At 46.8% G+C, this 19,196-nt stretch overlaps 1 protein-coding gene across 2 annotated transcripts in view; it reads left to right on the top strand.

Annotated features, from left to right (window-relative positions):
- Positions 1-19,196, top strand: part of SETD2 (SET domain containing 2, histone lysine methyltransferase) — a 1,045,105-nt gene that overhangs the window by 240,110 nt on the left and 785,799 nt on the right. For both annotated transcript variants that reach the window (XM_086941119.1, XM_086941120.1), the window contains one exon: positions 7,377-7,508. In XM_086941119.1, coding sequence (XP_086797245.1) covers positions 7,377-7,508 — 132 coding nt within the window. The remainder of the gene's footprint in view (positions 1-7,376; positions 7,509-19,196) is intronic.

Below are 19,196 nucleotides of genomic sequence, written 5' to 3'. Positions count from 1 at the left end.
AGTAGTTTCCAAACCATCCTAGTCCGTCCTTTCAGGCCCATCAAACGCCAGTGGGCAGCAGAATTTGCCATCACCTCCCCCACTGGTGCACCATCACTTCGGACAAGTGGGTTTTGCAAATAGTCCTAAAGTCTACAACCCCCCCTCCCCCGCCCCCTTCAAAACTACCCCTCCAGCTATGCCACTGCGATCCTACCGCATGTCGGAAGATCACCTGGCCCTTCTCCAGCAGGAAGTTGCTGCTCTCTTGGCCAAGGGACCCATCGAGCGCGTTCCTGTCTCAGAAGTAGGTCGTAGTTGTTACTCCCACTACTTTCTGCTTCTCAAAAAGGACAAGGGCCTGCGCCTATCTTGGAACTCAGGATGTCAATCGCTTCCTCCAGAAGGCGAAGTTCAAATTGTTTTTTCAGGTCTCGTCTGCCCTTGACCCGCAAGACTGGATGGTAGAGTTGGGCTTGCAGGACGCTTACTTTCACATCCCCGTCCTGCCGGCCCTACGGCATTACCTGCGGTTCATGGTAGGCCATGAGCACTTCAGTTTACCTTTGGCCTTAACAGCGCCCCTTGGGTGTTCACGAAAGTGATGGAGGTGGTCGCAGCTCATCTGTGCAGGTCAGGGGTTTGTCTTCCCAAATCTCGACGACTGGCCTTTGAAGGCAGGCTCGCCCCAGGCTGTCATCTCCCACCTCCAGACTACGGCTGACCTCCTGCATATGCTGGAGTTCTCCATCAATGTGCTGAAGTCGCACCTGATTCCTTCTCTGAAGCTCCTCTTCATCGGAGCGGTTCTGGACACAACGCAGTTTCTGGTCTATCCTCCTAACGGCAAATCCGGGATATTCGGGCTATGATTCCGATCTTTCAGCCTCTGTTCGGGTTTCGGTCAGAATGACCCTGAGGCTGCTGGGCCTCATGGCCTCCTGTATCCTGCTGATCGATCATGCCAGATGGCGTATGCGGGCTTTGCAGTGGGACATGAAGTTCCAGTGGGCGCAGCATCAGGGGAATCTGTCCGATTGCATTCAGAACTCGGAGGGCACTGCTCAACAACTGCAGTGGTGGCTTACGAACCAGGATTGGCTCAACAGCTGATCCCTCTCCCTTCCCCAACCAGACAACACTGTGGTGACTGATGCCTCCCTTCTGGGATGGGGCGGCTACATGGGAGAGGCAGAGATCAGAGGCCTCTGGTCTCCAGCGGAGTCCGAGCTCCACATCAACCTTCTGGAGCTCTGGGCGATCCGTCTTACACTGAAGGCATTCCTTTCCTCTGTCCGGGGAAGAGTAGTGCAGGTGTTCACGGGCAACACCACCGCCATGTGGTATTGCAACAAACAGGACAGGGTGGGGTTGTGGAACCTATGTCAGGAGGCCCTCCGCCTCTGGACATGGCTGGAACATAAAGGCATTTCCTTGATGTTTCAACACCTGGCCGGTTCTTTGAACGCCAGGGCCGACTAACTCAGCCGCAGGTGCATGATGGATCACAATTGGCGACTTCACTCTGAGGTGGTGCAAGGTCTCTTTCAAAAGTGGGGAGAGCCTTGGTTAGATCTATTCACCATTGAACAGAACGCGCAATGTCAGTGATTCTGCACGTTGGAATTTCCAAGGCGGCACTCGCTTGGCGACCCGTTTCGTCGCAAGTGGAGTTGTGGTCTATTGTACGCTTTCCCGTATATACTACTTCTGCCCATGGTGCTGAAGATCAGGCGCGACCGGCCCAAGTCATTCTTGTGGCTCTGGATTGTTTGCAAAGAGTCTGGTATCCCAAGCTACTCAACATGGCCATCGATCCTCTGATTAGGCTGCCTCTTCGGGAGTATCTTCTGTTGCAGCAACAGGGGAGGGTCCTCCACCCGAACCTGTCCAGGCTCCACCTCCTTGCGTGGAGATTGAGCGGTGACAGTTAACGTGTTTCGACCTGCCTCCCGAAGTCTGTGATGTAATCTTGGCAGCCAGGCGTCCCTCCACTCAGACGGTGTACGCCTGTAGGTGGAACCAATTTGTGGCATGGTGCACAGCAAAGGCTGTGGATCCTCTTTCTGCTCTTCTTTCTGAAGTACTATTGTTTCTTCTCATTGGCCGGCAGGGCTCTGCTCTGGGCACTATCAAGTGCCGTGTTTCAGCCATCTCAGCTTCCTTCGGTTGCCAGATCAGCCTTCTCTTTTCAAGTCCCCTGTAGTTAACCGTTTCCTCAAAGGCTTAACGCAGCTGTTTCCTCCAACTCCCTTCGTTATGCCTCAGTGGGACTTGAACCTTGTGCTAACCTATCTTATGTGTGCTCCCTTTGAGCCACTGCATAACTATCCTTTACGCCTTCTGACTCTCAAAACTGCTTTCCTGGTAGCCACCACCTCTGCTAGAAGAATGAGTGATCTCCAGGTTCTTTCTTCAACACCTCCTTTCCTATCTGTTCATCCGGACAAGGTTGTTCTCCGGACCCGTCCATCCTTCCTTCCTAAGGTGGTCACTGCCTTTCACATCGGGCAGACCATTACTTTGCCCACCTTCTTTCCGCATTTTTCAAAGGAAGAAGAGAGGCTCCACCGTCTGGACCCAAAATGTGCGCTCTCCTTCTCTCTGGATCGCACAAAACCGTTCCGGGGAGACAATCAACTTTTTGTTGGTTACGTGGGTGCAAAGAAGGGTCGGGCCGTACACAAACACACCATTTCTCGACTGGTTGTGTTGTGTATTAAGGCTTGTTACTCTCTGGCTAAAAAGGAGCCTTCGGTCGGGTTACGCGCTCACTCCATCAGGGCGACAGCAGTCACTACTGCCTTGGGAAGGGGAGTGCCTCTGAATGACATCTGTCAGGCAGCCACGTGGGCATTGCTGCACACGTTTACCAAACACTACTGCCTGGACGGCCAAGTCTAGAGAGATCGCTTGTTTGGCTGTTCTGTTCTCCAGAACTTTCTGGTGTGAACTTGGTTAGCAGACCCACCACCGGGATTGGTATTGCTGGGGTATTTATTTTAAGGTAAGGACTCTATAACTAAAGTGTTTCTTTCAGATGCACAAGTTACTTACCTTCGGTAACGATATAGCTGTAAGAAACATTTGTTAGTTATGGATTCCTTACTGCCCCACCCATCCATCCAGTCCTGCAAACTGATTTCTAGGGTTAAGGATATCCTTTCAGGGTCCTAGTTTTTTGCACCAATGGTCAGTGTCTTGCATGGCTCTGCGTTTCTGGCACGGAAAGTCGTGTACAGAACTGACGTCTGCTCACGGGGCGGCATCTAAGTAGCTGATGCAACGTCATCCCAGCGACCACGACGACTGACGCGGAGCCGACCGACGCCAACTTCCGACGCTCAGAAATAAATCTTTTCGAAAAAACCTTCCAGATACAGTCTGACGCCAGGAAGTAATGCTAAGGTAAGGAATCTATAACTAACTAATGTTTCTTACAGAAATATTGTTACCAAAGTTAAGTAAGTTGTGCTTCAAGATGAATTGGATCTCAACCATAAGCAACAGCTCTATGGAATTAGGGATCTTTAAGTTAAACTTATCCTCAACAGATAGCTGGAACAGAGCACTGATCTTTCGCCCACCAGGATCTAAGACGAATTTCAGTGTTCTGCTGACAGAACAAATAGCCATGCATGTCCTAGCATCCAATAAATTTCTCCTGCTAGGCGATTTCAACTTTCATGGGGAAGAACACACTAACCCCAAAGTAAATACACTCCTATCTAACCTAGAGTTATTAGGGCTCACTCAAAGAGTAAAAGGCCCAACACACTTGGCCGGTCACTCCCTGAATGTAATCTTCTCCAACATAGACCAGTTGGCCTGTAAACCCCCACTCCCTCTAGCATGGACGGATCATTCTATAATCACGTTCACTCTCCAACCCCACATCCTTTAGACCCCATTGTGAACAAAGGGCGATGACCGCAAGCGCGCAGACCTTGGCATAAACTACATTTTTACTCCTTCAGTGACTCCTTCCACCCCAAGCTACCAGACAGCAATCCTGAGCTATCTGAATTGCTGGAATGCTTCAACTCAGCCTTCACAATGGCGCTAGATGTAACGATTCCTTTTAAAAATCACTGCCTCTTACAACGGCGACCATCAGCCCCATGGGATACGCCAGACTTAAAAGTAGAAAAGATCAAATGTAAAACTCTAGAGAGACTCTGGCAGAGAAGAAAAGACTCTCAAGATGGGAGCTTTAGAAACGGGCTCTGTCCCAGTACCACCAGAACATCAAAACTGCCAGGCAAACTTTTATTATTAATTGGATAGAACAAGCCAGTAACTCCTCAAAAGCCCTTTTCAGCATAGTACAGGACTTTACCTCCCTGCAAGTATACATTCAATCTCCAGAGGAATCTCAGGAGTTTTGCGATTCATTGGCTGCCTACTTTCAGGCAAAGCTATCCAATATCTATGCAAAATTTCCAGCTGCTCCTCTGCAGGACTCTGAGACCATCACTAGGACAGGAGAGCAAGAAAAAATAACCTGCAGTACTTTGGACTGTTTTCAGCCTGCTACTCTAGAGGAAGTATAAAACTCCCTGGCCACAGCTAAATCCGGCTCACCTCATGATCCATGCTGTCCCAAAACGATGGCTCTTCTAGCCACTTGTTGCGCCCCCTTGATTCAAAGAATGTCCAACTGCTGTATGAAAACGGGAGCTATCCATATAGCGTGGAAGGAAGCATGTGTACGGCCCATATTGAAAAAAGCCACACTGGACCCTCAAGCACTCAGCAACTATTGTCCAATCTCCCTGCTACCTCTTCTGGGTAAGCACTTGGAAGGCCTAATAAATGGGCAGCTGGTGTCTTATCTTGAAACAAACAATATCCTGGATCCCTCACAATTAGGGTTCTGCCCATGTTTTAGCGCAGACACTGCACTTTTGGCCGTGACTGACTCACTTAGACAGGGATGGATGTAGGAAGTCCGGTGGTACTGATATTATTGAATCTCTCCGCGGCCTTCGACACCATCTCGCATCTAAGGCTTCTGAACAGATTGCAGGCCAACGGCATCCAGAGAACAGCACTAAAGTGGCTGCAGAATTTTATATCGGATAGACCGCAGATGATCTTTTTAGACCCATACTCAGGCAAAATGCAGTTGGACAAGGGTGTTCCTCAGGGATCATGCCTGAGCCCGACGTTGTTAAATATATATATATATATATGGCCCTGCTGGCAAAGATCGCAGAGCAATTTGGCTTTGAGATCTTCTTATACACTGATGACACCAAGCTTATGTTTACCATGGGCCTAGACCTAGAATCGGAGAAAAAGCGCTTCTCGGACGGAATGATCTCAATCTCCAACTGGATGACTGAGAATTGTCTCCAGCTTAATCCAGAAAAAACGGAGGTTATGCTACTTGGGGAAAGCCCCAGCCATCTGGTCGGGTGACTGGTGGCCCCACCAATTGAGTGCCACTCCTGTGCCCAAACAAAAGGTAAAAAACCTAGGAATAAAATTCGATCAAGCCCTAACAATGAAAGACCATATTGCTGCCACCACAAGCTCCTGCTATTACAATATGCGTCTCCTGCTCAGAATGTCCCCCCCCCCCCCTCTCCCCCCTCCCCACAAACTCCTGTAGAACCCTGGTCCAGGCTATGGTGACCAGTAGACTGGACTATGGGAATGCCCTGCTGGCTGAAGTGGGTTATACCCTGCTCACGAAGCTACAGGTGGTTCAGAACACCGCAGCAAGACTAATTCTGAACCGCCCTGCAGGTAACCCTTCGGCGCCTCTGCTCAGGGAACTGCACTGACTCCCAGTGAAGAAGCGTTTCCATTTTAAAATCTGCTGCCACACGTATAATGCCCTGAGAGGCAAAGGTGCACGCTATCTTAAAAAAAACAACTTACCACCTACGTCCCCGGCCGAAGTCTTCGATCAAGTACCTAATCCCTTCTGTGCGTACGTCAAACCTGTACCGGGGGCAAGGCTTTCTCATATTTTGCTCCACAGTACTGGAACAAACTACCTATAGCACTCCGAGAGACCCCTACATACAGTAAATTCAGCAAACAATTAAAGGGTCTGCTCCTCTCGTCAGGATCTGCAACAGTTCCGAAATGCCCCCGGTTGAACAGAGCGCTATAGCAAATAACGCTAACATAACGTAACTGAAACATGCTCACTAGAGATATTAGTCAAAACAACTGAACAGTGGTATTGGTTTTAGGTAAAACGGCGCCACATAGAAAAATTCAACACAATTTTGTTAAAGCAAATAAACCCAGTATTTTACAGTGCTATAAAGTAAGGAGAACCACCACCCTCCTTCAAAACAGGCCACAGCCTTCTAGAACCTTAACAACTCCTTAGCACACATATTAAATTCAACAAGCATAAGTAGCTTGATGAAATGATGTACAAAAGATTGGTATTTATATCCTTCTTTGTTGATCCCTTTATTCCTATGTGATGTATCAGGAATTTTTCCACAGCCAACATGTGTTTCGTCGTTTAGGAGAAATGGTCCCATGACTTTCTCAAGGCTAGTTCTGTTGGACACGGTCGTTTTTATATGCGGTGATAATTCCAACCCCAATAGGGTTTCAAATGGAGGAGTCTTAAGTTTGAGATCTAGCATTTCCTGTATATCGGTTTGCTCCTATTAAGTATCTTCTTCCATGCTTTACGTGAAATCGTTAGGTAATCTGGACACCTCCTGGAGACCTCGGGGCTGAGTATGCTAGAGTCTGCACTTCCGCGTTCCTGTTGAGATCCGTTGGTAAAACACTGCCTTCATCCTATATGCTTCCACTAGACATTTCATTGAAAGTATGTGCCATGTTATTCACAAAAAAATGTGTGTGAAATATTTGTCCTTGTTCATAATTTACAGCAATTGATAAATTGAGCACACATATCCGTGTTTATAGACCTTCTCTGCTTCACTTATTCCTCTTAGTCAAAATATTTGCCTCTACTTAGCGGATCTTAGAGGCCACACTGTTCTGGCAGGTACCAGCACCCTATATAAGTGCTTATCTTACTCATGGTAGTTAGCTGGATTTTAGTGACCAGATAAGCCCTTAGAGTAGCAGATGTTTTCTTTTCCCCAGTGCAGAATAGAGGCGTCTTAAGATAGTGTAATTTTCTCAAACTCTTAGAGCCAATTTCGATACAACTTGGTTAAAAGAGCATTCAGGGTTGTTTGATCAGCATGTTTCATGAGCACCTAAAGATTTATACATGTACACAAATGCATTTACCTCAGCCCTTCACCTTACACTTGCATTACTGAAATTGCAGTCCTTTTGCGAGGAGGACTTGTGAACTGTATTTTCATAGTATGATCTCCACTGGTCGCCGCCCTTCACAGTTGGTTCTTTCTATCACTGACTTTCAATATTTTCTTTCAAAGGAAGAAAAACAAGACACATCGTGACATTAAGAGAATGCAGTGTGAGTGTCCCTTGCTTTCCAAAGAAGAGCAGGCCCAAGGGCAGGTGGCATGTGGAGAAGACTGTCTGAACCGTTTGCTCATGATTGAATGGTAAGTTCTCAACTAGTGTTGGTTGCTTTTTCTTTTGGACAGTTTTGTTTTGGAAATGGCTGGAAAGTGATTAGTTACAGATGAAACATTATGGTAAGGTCATTACACACTTTTAGCCATAAAAAATTAAATTCTTGTTGCTGCATCTGCTTTGTAATAGCTAAAGTGCTTCTATCCCGAACCTAAAATGAGTAACAACTTATTTTCTGTGAATTGCTTGCTGATTTGGTCAACATTTGTGAAGGACTCAGTTTAGTAATGAACACTTCCTTATGATGTCTGAACTATGCATGCATAAATGCAAAGCAGTCTGTTAAATTTCTGCCTATTTAAAAGAGGCGATGGTGCTCGTTTGGCAGCTTACAGGCAGTTTTAGAGAAGGCTCTCAACTAAACATTCTCTAACATTGACTTTTTTTTATAGATTCAAATTATTCCCTCTCTCAAACTGGGAATGTTCGTTGGACAGTGTTTACATAGGAATGTACAAACATAGGAGTTAACCTTGAAATGGCCTTAAACTACTTATGTATTTAGGCAATTTTTTTAAGTGCAATGAATCACCCCAAGGAGTCTAGTCTCATGGCCCTGCAGATAATGTGAACCTGAAAATGGATGGGTGAAAGGCTGACTTTCCTAAGGAAATAGCGAAGTTTTAATGCCTTTTCTAAATATCAATAGGGATGGGAGGAATTGATAGGTGGGCACCTGTGTTTTTGGTCCCGGGCTTGCCGACATGTAGGGGAACCTAAAAAAAAAACCCAGGCATTTCTAAAAAGTAGATACCCGTGGGAGTCCAGGAAGGTGTGGCTTGTGTTGATCCCTCAACATTTTCCTTTCCAGAATCCGCTGCAAACCTTAAAAATTTGCTAAAAAGTCACATTGCCCCAGTATTGGAACTTTCATAGATTCCCATGCTTTTGTATCATTCCCCGTCGTCGGAATGGGAGTCTCGGTAACAAAAATAACATAGCAGTAGGTACAAAAGAGAAAGAAACAAGCCTAGGCCTCATTCCTTTTTGTAGCATATCCGCGTCTTTTGGTAAAAGAGACCAAACTTAGGCATCAGCCAATCAGAAGAGCCTCACCACATAGAACCCTCCTGAAGGAACCTCAGAGCCTCAGATTTTCTACCGCACGTTGTGCTAGGGAGTCTCCTTTGAGCTCTGCTCAACTTCTACTCTTCAGAAAGTTTCTTCAAGGTTTTTTCTTCAGATTGTTAGCTGATCCTTCCAGGATGTCTGACAAGGAGAAGGCCCTTTTCAAGCCATGTTCCACCTGTGGCAAGAAAAGGCTGTTCATTGAGGATAAGCATAAAGACTGCATCTATTGCCTCTATCCTGACCTCAAGGCTGCGGACTGTAAGATCTGTCACACCTTTTCGACCAAGACCCTCTGGGATCGTGAGGGTAGGCTTCTGACATGGCTCCGGAAGTTGAAGTCCAGGAAGGATACTGTCTCCAGTGACAGTGAGGACTCTGTGTCTAAGACTTCATCAAGAAGGTCAGTCAAAAGGGGTAGGGGTTCCCCTTCTCCTTCTGTGGAGCATCCTTCTAAGGCCTCATAAAAGACCCCCAGAGAGTCTGAGAGCCAAGGTCCAGGCGAATCTCCTCACCGTGGTGAAAAGGAGAGGGTGGGACCATCTATGCCTTGTAAGGATTTGAAGACTGATCCAGCCTTCAGAAAACCCTGTTCCCCATCTTCGGGAAAGTCTGATAGGAGTTCCAAGTCGTCGTCGATGAAGGCGTCGTCGATAGAGGCTCCGTTGACGAAGAAAAAGAAGCCTAAGCTGACACTGGTTCCGTCGACGGGCTCGTTGACTGGACAACGATGGATCGTCGACAGGGATGGAATCGGCGACGACGGCTACAACAGCGTCGACAAAGGAGTCGTCGACTAGGGCATCGTCGAATAAGATGCCGACGATGACCACGTCAACGACGAGATCGACGACGTTGGCGACGACAGTGTCGTTGACGAGAGCCTCGGCGACGACAACATTGACAACGTCGACGGCGGGGATGTTGACAGTCTCGTCGACGGCAGCGACGACGACGCCTATCTTGTTGTCGAGTGTTTCAGTGTCGACGATGCATATTCCGTCGACTAAGCAGACGACGGCTGCGTTTTCAGTTCCATCGATTTTGGCATCGGAGAAGAGAATCACTATCTCAATGTCCAAAATTATGCCGGACATGACCTCTCTGAGGAGGGTAACCCCCTTGCCGCCAGCACTACTGTTGGATGAGGATGAGTCCGAGGAGGAGGATCAGGACTCATATGACTACACTGACAGTCCTTCTCAACTTCTGGTAAAATGCCAGGAGACGGATTCAGAAGGAGGGTATGACCAAGAAGGGGATTATCATCATCATCATCATTCTACCCAACCACATCAATATTCAGATCGGGACATGGTTTTGGTTCCGTCTTCTTTCTTGCAAGACCTACACAAGATGCTACAGGATTACAAATCCAGAGCAGCAAAGCCTGCTCCGGCTCCAGTTGTGCAAGCCGTTCCTGTCCCGGCATCTACCTCAACAGCTGTTCCTGAGGTACCAGCTCCGGTGTCTCCTCAACCGCAGACACCATGCCACAAGAGCCTTCCAGGCCAGTAGACACCCATGATTATTCCTCGGATGAGGATCATGATTCAAACAATGGTCATCAAGCTACTGAATGGGATGAATACATCATTCCAGACCCTCCATCTCCATGTCCAGACCCGGTGGATTCCCCTCCAGCAGATATAGGCGGATTCCATCAGTTAATGGAAAGAGCGACTGGCAGAATTAAGTTGGCAATGCCTGCGGTGGCCACGGAGTGTTTCTTGTATGATTTCAAGGAACCTTATAGGAAGTCGACAAGATCCATACCCATAATGCAGCATTTGTGGGAGGAATGCCTTAAGGCAAAGAAGAATCCAGCGACGGTGGTCCTTGTACTACCGCGTCTTGATAAAAAGTACAAAGCGCCTGACGATGGTCCAGCTGCCTTGACGGGTCACCCAAAACCGAACTCAGTAATTTCTCAAGCGGCGCAGAGAAAATCCTGCAACTCTTCTACTCTGTTAACAACTCCTCCACACAAGGAGGGAAGGAGATTAGACAATGCGGGAAAAAGATTCTCTTCAATGGCGAGTCTTCTGGTGGGAGCAGCTAATGCCCTGGCAATATTGGGCAGATATGAAGCAAAGAAAGTCTTAAAGGAGGGAGAGGCTACATCTATGGAGATCATTGACTGCGCCATGGACATTGCCACGACGGCGTTTCGGTCTCTGGCGCGGGTTGCTGTCCTTCGTCGCCAGCGGTGGCTGAAAGCAACCTGGTTTTGACCCAAGATCCAAAATAAGGTCCTGGATCTTCCTTTTGATGGAGAGGCACGTTTCGGGAAACTGATTGACAACACTCTCCAAGACATAAAAAAGGACACTGAGACCGTCTAATCTTTGGGTAATCTACAGTACCGCAAGACTCCTTTTAGAGGGTCCAGAGGAAAGAGTACAAACTACAGAGGATCTTGTCAACAGAGATACTCATCCTACGGCTCAGGTTCGCAACCGTACCGCCAGCCTTATCAACAAAGTCAGGGTCAATCCTCCAATTAATCCAGGCCTAACAATAGAGGGAAGCAGGCTCGCCAGGGACGTGATACCTCCAAACGTCAATAGCGGCTTCCATGCTCTTCCTACTGTGCCCTCCTCCAGGAAGTCATCGGTTGGAGGCAAGGTATCCCTATACCTTCAGAATTGGTCCAGGATAACATCGGACCGTTGGGTGCTTAACATCATTCGAAAGGGCCATACCGTAGAATTCACTCGAATCCCACCATCCAAAGCCCCTGCAGCCATTCCATCGAAACACCTGCGGCTCGAAGCGCATCAGATGCTTCTGAAAGGGGCAATAGAGCCAGTTCCTGCCGACCAAAAAGGACAGGTATTCTATTCCAGGTTCTTCCTGGTAAGGAAGACGCTAGAGAAATGGCGCCCCATTTTAGATCTCAGGGAGCTCAACACCTATCTCATCTCCCTGTCTTTCTGGATGGTCTCTCTTCAAGACATCCTGTGGCTCATCAATCCGGGGGATTTCATGGCCACGCTTTATCTCGAAGATGTGTACTTTCATGTACCGATTCACCCAGCGCACAGAAGGTTCCTACGCTTCACAGTAGCCAAGAGCCATTTTCAATTCAGGGTTTTACCCTTTGGTCTTCGCTCAGCCCCAAGGATTTTCACAAAGGTGCTGGCGCCAGTAGCGGCTTTCCTGCGAAGGAATAATTTTCAAGTCTTCCCTTACCTGGACGACTGATTGCTGAAGGCCCCTTCCAGGGGAGCTGCGCAGGACGCGGTTCAGGCTTGTACAAACCGTTTTCAAAATCTGGGTCTCACGTTAAACAAGGACAAATAGTCTCTGGTCCCATCCAGGGAAGCATGTTTCCTGGGAGCAATCCTAGACTCAAAACTCTCTAAGTCTTTTCCAACTCTAGAAAGACGAGTGAAACTGCATTCCATGTCTCTAGACTTACAAAAAAGAAAGTGTCTTTCAGTACGCCGCTACAAGTCTCTGCTGGGGGTAATGTCGTCATGTATACCTCCTGATTCCTCACTGCAGACTGCGAATGCGTCCTCTTCAAAAACAACTGGACATCCAATGGACACAAGTTCACGGGTCATTTGACGACAAAGTAAACATCACTCCGTCAATGAAAAGAGCGGCCCTGTGGTGGGCAGACCAGAGAAACCTGTCCCAAGGTCTATCCTTCGTAAGCGATCCGTCTCCTCAGGTGGGGACAACGGATGCTTCCTTGGAAGGCTGGGGAGCGGTGATGCAATACCTGCATGTCAGTGGCCATTGGTCTCCTCACGATCGTCTGCTCCACATCAATCTCTTGGAGCTAAGAGCGATTAAACTGGCTCTGCAAGCCTTTCTCCCTCGCATAAAAGGTTCACAAGTGCTCATCAGGACGGACAACACCACGGCCATGCATTATGTGAACAAGGAGGGAGGAACCAGGTCTCTCCCATTGGCGCAGGAAGCTCAAGAGATCTGGGAATGGGCAATCCTTCATGGAATGTCGCTGCAGGCAGAACACTTGCCAGGAGTTCTAAACGAAAATGCCGACAGATTGAGCAGGTTATCCACGGTCAGTCACGAGTGGGAGCTGAACCAGCAGGTTCTAGAAGAGGTCTTTTACCAGTGGGGCAGACCAAGAATAGATCTCTTTGCCACACCGACCAACAAGAAATGCCGGTCTTATGCAAGCAGGCTTCACCACCAAGGATCATTAGGGAATGCGCTTTCGATAGCCTGGTCAAGGACATTTGTCTAAGCCTTTCCCCCATTTCACTGATCCCGAGATTGATCAAAAAGATCAAAGTGGAACCATGCAGAATGATCCTAATAGCCCCTGTTTGACCGAGACAGTTCTGGTACACGGAGCTTCATCTGTTGTCAATAGCTCCTCCGTTTCCTCTGAGGACTACTCTGGACCTTCTCACAATGTCCGAAGGACAGATTTGGCATCTGGACCCGCAGTCATTACACCTGACAGCATGGCTCCTGAGCAGCGAGAATTTATGAATCTTCCCATCTCGACTGAAATTAAAGAATTCCTCTCCCAGGCGAGTTCCTTCCACGAACAAGACTTACTGCCTCAAATGGAAGAGATTTTGCATTTGGTGCAAGAGAGAGAAGATTGACCCCTTTTCTTTGGAACCTCATCAGCTTCTGCCTTATCTCTTGTCCTTGGCTAAGTCGGGGCTGGCCCATTCATCGATAAAAGTCCATTTGGCGGCAATTTCAAGATTCAGACGGTCAGAATCAGGACCTTCATTGTGGTCTTCCAGGATTGTGAAACAATTTCTAAAAGACTTGTTCCGTGTCTATCCACCAGTGAGGCCTCCGCCTCCTACCTGGCACCTGAATCTAGTCCTCACTCAACTCATGAAAAGTTCATTTGAACCGATTCATCGATCAGACATCAAGTTCCTTTCATGGAAATTGGCTCTCCTTCTTGCCCTCACATCAGCAAGACGCATTGAGGAGTTGCAGGCTCTCGCAATCCAAGAGCATTTTCTGTATTTCAAAAGGAATACAGTTATCATGAGGACTAACCCAAGGTTCATACCTAAGGTACCTTCCGACTTCCACTTAAACGAGCCAGTGATTCTTAAGGCTTTCTTCCCTCACCCGGCTTCACCAGCGGAGATGTCGCTACATTCTCTAGATGTACAGCGATGTTTAAAATTCTATTTGGATCGCACCAGAGCATTTCGGAAATCTTCCCAATTGTTTGTTGCATTTGGTGGTCCGAACAAGGGTCTTTCTCTGTCGAAGCAGGGGATTGCATGATGGATTACCAGTACCATTCTGCATTGTCATACTGCAGCAGGCAAACCACTGACTGACAGGGTTCGAGCACACTCCACAAGATCAGTGGCTTCTTCGGCAGCTCTCTTCGTTGGTGTACAGATAGATTAAAGACCTGTGCAGAGCTGCTACCTGGAGCACCGTCCACACCTTTACCAAGCATTACTGGTTAGAATCCTTACAACAGGAAGATACGGCAGTGGGCCAAGCAGTCCTGAGGAACCTCTTCCACTAATTGATGAGCTTTCCTTTCTATCCCACCTTCTGTTATTTTGCACATTTTGTATCTTTGCCTTGATGGCTATTGCAAGGTATGTTATGACACAAAATGTGTTTTTTTGCTGCTAACTGCTTGCTACTCTGATACAAAAGCATGGGAATCTATGAAAGTTCCAATACTGGGGCAAGAAAACAAGTTACTTACCTGTAACTTTGGTTCCCCAGTTTTGGTAACTTTCATAGATTCCCATGCGCCCACCCACCTCCCCGAGGAAAACTCAGCCTTCAGCAGATATGGTGACTGTTACACAACCGCTACGAAAATCTGAGGCTCTGAGGTTCCTTCAGGAAGGTTCTATGGGGTGAGGCTCTTCTGATTGGTTGATGCCTAAGTTTGGTCTCTTTTACAAAAAGAGGCGGATATGCTACAAAAAAATGAATGAGGCCTAGGCCTGTTTCTTTCTCTTTTGTACCTACTGCTATGTTATTTTTGTTACCGAGACTCCCATTCAGACGACGGGGAATGATACAAAAGCATGGGAATCTATGAAAGTTACCAATACTGGGGAACCAAAGTTACAGGTAAGTAACTTGTTTTCTTTTCCTCTATTATACATGTGGGAAAGTTGTGGGATCACTGCATGGCACACATTTTCTACCACTCAATGTTCCCCTCAGTCTCCCAATAAAAATGATACCTTACTTGTGTGGATAGGCCAAGTGCCTATGATGGAAAACAACAATCCCAGGCAATATATGGCAAAAGCAGTGTAAAAAAAGAGTTCAAAGAAAAACTATTAAAAAAATCATACGTTTTAATTCTCTCAACAAATGATGTTTGTACTTAAAAACAGCAGTCAATGACTTTCATTAACACATTTAAAATTAATTACAAAAATCAACAATTTAGTATGAATGACGATGGTTTTTTCGCGCGTTTCGACACTGGAGGTGTCTTTGGCAGGAAATTACCACACAAAACTATCTAAAATCAAATGGAACAATGTTTAGAACTCATTTTTACAGTACATTGCTTTTTCTTTGTAGTTTTTTATATATAACGCTGCTTTCATAGAGTTACACATGTCTAGAGAATGCAGATCTATGTAACGGTTATCTGCAAAGCATATAGTTTAAGTTGTATCACTTGACAGTACCAATCTGGATGAAAATGTGCATTGATTAAATTTAATTAAATATATTATATGAAAACAATTTACAGAAAATAGAAGAAAAATTCTTCTGATTAGCTAAAACACGCTATCATTCTATGGTTATTTTTTATATCATAGCTGTGCTCATTACTATTTAAATTGTAGACTCCGTTTATAAGGATAAAAAACAAATCAGTAAATAAAAAGAGAAATTCAGAATAACTGCAATCTAGCAGTGATCTGATTCAGAGAGAGGAGAAAGAAAGAGAAAATGATAGAAGTGGCTTCCTGTCATTGCTATTTACTTGTTAGTGTCTATTGAAGTGGCATCTAGGTACAAAATATAAAAGGCCACCTGGGCCAAGTGCCTATGACATGGAAGGGGGAGAAACGTGTAGAGATTGAGGGGAGCCCAAAGAAAGGACAGTTTGTACGTTTTTAGGCAACTCTACCTTGGGCACCCCCACAAGTGAAGTATCTTTTTTCTCGAGAGACCAAGGGGAATGCTAGGTGGTAGGAAATGTGTGCCTGCTCTGTGATCCTACAACTTAAACACACAGAAATGTGAGAAAAATGTGACTTTATAAGTAAATTGGAGGTTTGAGGGGGATTCTGGGTAAGAAACCGCTGGGGGATCCATGCAAACCACACTTCAAGGCAAGAATCAGTACACGCTCACCACCATCCATGCACACCGCCAGCCAAGCGCCAACCACGCACACCGCCAGCCAAGCGCCATCCACTCACACCGCCAGCCAAGCGCCATCCACGCACACCGCCAGCCAAGCGCCATTCACACACACCGCCAGCCAAGCGCCATTCACACACACCGCCAGCCAAGCGCCATTCACACACACCGCCAGCCAAGCGCCATCCACGCACACCGCCAGCCAAGCGCCATCCATGCACACTGCCAGACGAGCTCAATTTCTGCACACCGCCAGCCAAGCTCGATTTCTGCACACCGCCAGCCAAGCTCGATTTCTGCACACCGCCAGCCAAGCTCAATCCATGTACACTGCCAGCCAATCGCTATCCACGTACTCCACCATCAAGGTCCCATCCACGTACACCACCAGCCTAGCGACATCCAGGCACATTCAGCCAAGCACTATCCACACACTCCGCCAGCCAAGCACCATCCATGCACACTGTCATCCAAGCGCCACTCCACCAGGCTAGCACCAATCTACACACACAGTCATCAAGCACGAGTTCACACACCATAAGCCAGTGCAAGTCCACACACAACACCAGCAAAATGCCAGCTAAAGGTCAGTACACGCAGACCGTCTGCCAAATTAGTGTAATCTATCTATCTATCTATCTCTCTCTCTCTCTCTCTCTCTCTCTCTTTCTCTCTCTCTCTCTCTCTTTCTCTCTCTCTCTCTCTCTCTTTCTCTCTTTCTCTCTTTCTCTCTCTTTCTCTCTCTTTCTCTCTTTCTCTCTCTTTCTCTCTTTCTCTCTCTTTCTCTCTCTCTTTCTCTCTCTCTTTCTCTCTCTTTCTCTCTCTTTCTCTCTCTTTCTCTCTCTTTCACTTCTCTCCCTCCTCCCTAACTTGCCCGAAAACATATCCCTGGTGCCTAGTGGGCTACTGCCCCGGGGTGGGGGAGCAGAAAGTCTGAATTTGCCCAAAATCTTTTGGGGTAACCAAAGGCCCTTGCCCAAGGGCCGCTCCCACCTCCCTGGAGTCTAGTGGTGGATCCCTGCTTGGGGATCGACCTCCTGAGGCCTGGCAGAGATGGCGGTCTCCACCCCCCGCCCCGCCACCCCCCAACTGCTGTTGGTCCGACTGCCGGGAATGTAAACCAGCAGGTGCACTGAAGGGCAGTTGGCGGTTGGAGCGCAACAGCCATTGAAATGAGGCCCTTTGTATCTCATGAGTGCTCCGATACCTCTTTAAGTCTATCCCATAGAGTTATCGAAACTGGAAGTACTGGTGGCTGACTGTAGGTGAGGCTGTGAGAGGATTGGGAGCGGTGAGTGGCGCCGAAATCCACAGATTGAATGCCCAGGTTCTGCAGTGTGCCTACGGTTGTGATTTCTCAATGGTCTTGCCACCAGCACCATCAGGATTTACCAAGACTAAATAATGGGGCACTCAATTATTGCTTCAGTAGATTCCCTGAAAATCCCTACTACTTTTCAGCAAAGGTACTTAGCTCGTTAATAAGTTTAAGAGTGAAGTTTTCATTGTACTGTCTAGACTTTAATGTTGTATTTCTCTGTTTGTGCGTAATGCATTCTTAATAATTTCCACCCTGTTTTGATTCTGACTGAAGCTTTAGCTGGTGCTACCTGAGAACATTGGTGCCTGAAAATTGCTTGACGATTTCTTTAATCCTGTCTCTTCTGCACCGGATTTGAATGTGAGGGATGCTCGAACCTTCTGGAATAGCTTTGACTGCTTCTTTCTGGGCTTTCATTTCTGCATAACGAACAAATACACCTCTCCTACGTGTGCTATATTGGTTTAGTGCGCGCTGCAAAGGGTCTGTGTATACTTGAGTCTGGCACTACAGCAGTTTATGATCTTGAGTGCAAGGGAAGTTTGCATTGCTGCTGTGAGTGTTATCGTTGTTGCGTGTCACCACCGTGTGGAGTTCTTGGTCATTTATTGAAAAAAAATAATAATAAATCTGGTAGCAACAAAAATCTGGCAAGTTTAGGTAAAAAATTAACTAGCTCCCCCTTTTTGAACCAATTCTGTCTAACCTTTGACTTCTTGAGAATCTTATCCAAATACATAGTTAACAAGCATTTGCAATGCAATAGGTCGTGCATTTACGAGAGTTTGAGCTATTGGCATTCTAAATGACAATGCCTTTTATTTTATGTATTCTATTTAAAACAGATAAATAAAAGACATTGTCATTTACAATGCTAATAGCTTAAACTCTCACAAATGCGATACCTATTGCATTGCAAACACATGCTATACAAATAAAAACCTTAGAGAGTGTCCTGCTTGCAACAGCAGGCAGGAAAAAGATATTTAACAAAATAGTGCTTGGAGGCTGTAATTAAAGCCCACCGAGTAGCAACACACGCAACAGGTAGTGTCGCCATGGGAGGTTACAAAATGATAATGGCGGTACTAAGGCAGGACTACTAAGCCTTTTGACCAATGACCAGCCACAGTTTACAGTGGACAATCGCACAAGCCAATGAAAAATATGGGTGGAGCTTCAATTCCCAACCTGAATACAGCGTGCCTAGCAGAGCATTGCTTGCGCTGGCCAGGCTCAACCTAAACAACAAGGTGATGGATGGAAAGCTTGAATTAATCTCAGCCACTGGTAATTGCTTGGACCACATTCCAAACCATCGTATTTTTATTTTTTTTGCAAAACGTCCTGGATTGCTTGTCTTTCTGTTGAGGGAGAGCCTGGTTTGGCGGTTCAGGTTGGACTGTTCCCATTAGAGCATGGTCATGACTGATTTGCATATAGGTAGGTTCAAACTGAGGTGGCATGGTGTGTAAAATAACGTTGGACTGGGATGCGGCTCCTAGTAATTACCAGTGGCTGAGATTTGATTTTTGATTTGAAGAGTTTTATATAGCACTGGCTAGACCAGGAGGTACCAAAGCGCTTTACAAGACGATTGTTGCGTTACAAGTTACATCAGTTACAAGTGCATAGTAAGGTACAGTAAACAAAAACGAGAATTCATAGGAGGGAGGGGAGGAAGGAGCCATAGCAGGAAGACGAGGTCGAACTTTGCCCATTGTCCGGCTCGGTAGGTGACGGTCGAGGGAGAAACCAGGGCCAGTCTCCTCTATAGCTGTTTAGCAGCTCCACCAGGCATCAGCCATGATTAAGTCAAGCTTTCAATCCATTACCTTTTGTATACTTTCGTCTGTTGCCCTAAGTGGGACGTATTCCCAGAACAGGGTCCTGTGCACACTATCACTGGAACCAATCTATATCCAGTTGATGAGTCCAC

Source organism: Lissotriton vulgaris, chromosome 10 (genome assembly GCF_964263255.1).
Source record: "Lissotriton vulgaris chromosome 10, aLisVul1.2, whole genome shotgun sequence".
Classification (NCBI taxonomy): domain Eukaryota; kingdom Metazoa; phylum Chordata; class Amphibia; order Caudata; family Salamandridae; genus Lissotriton; species Lissotriton vulgaris.
The sequence above is the reverse complement of the archived record's forward strand: the minus strand, read 5'-3'. Positions and strand labels throughout refer to the sequence as shown.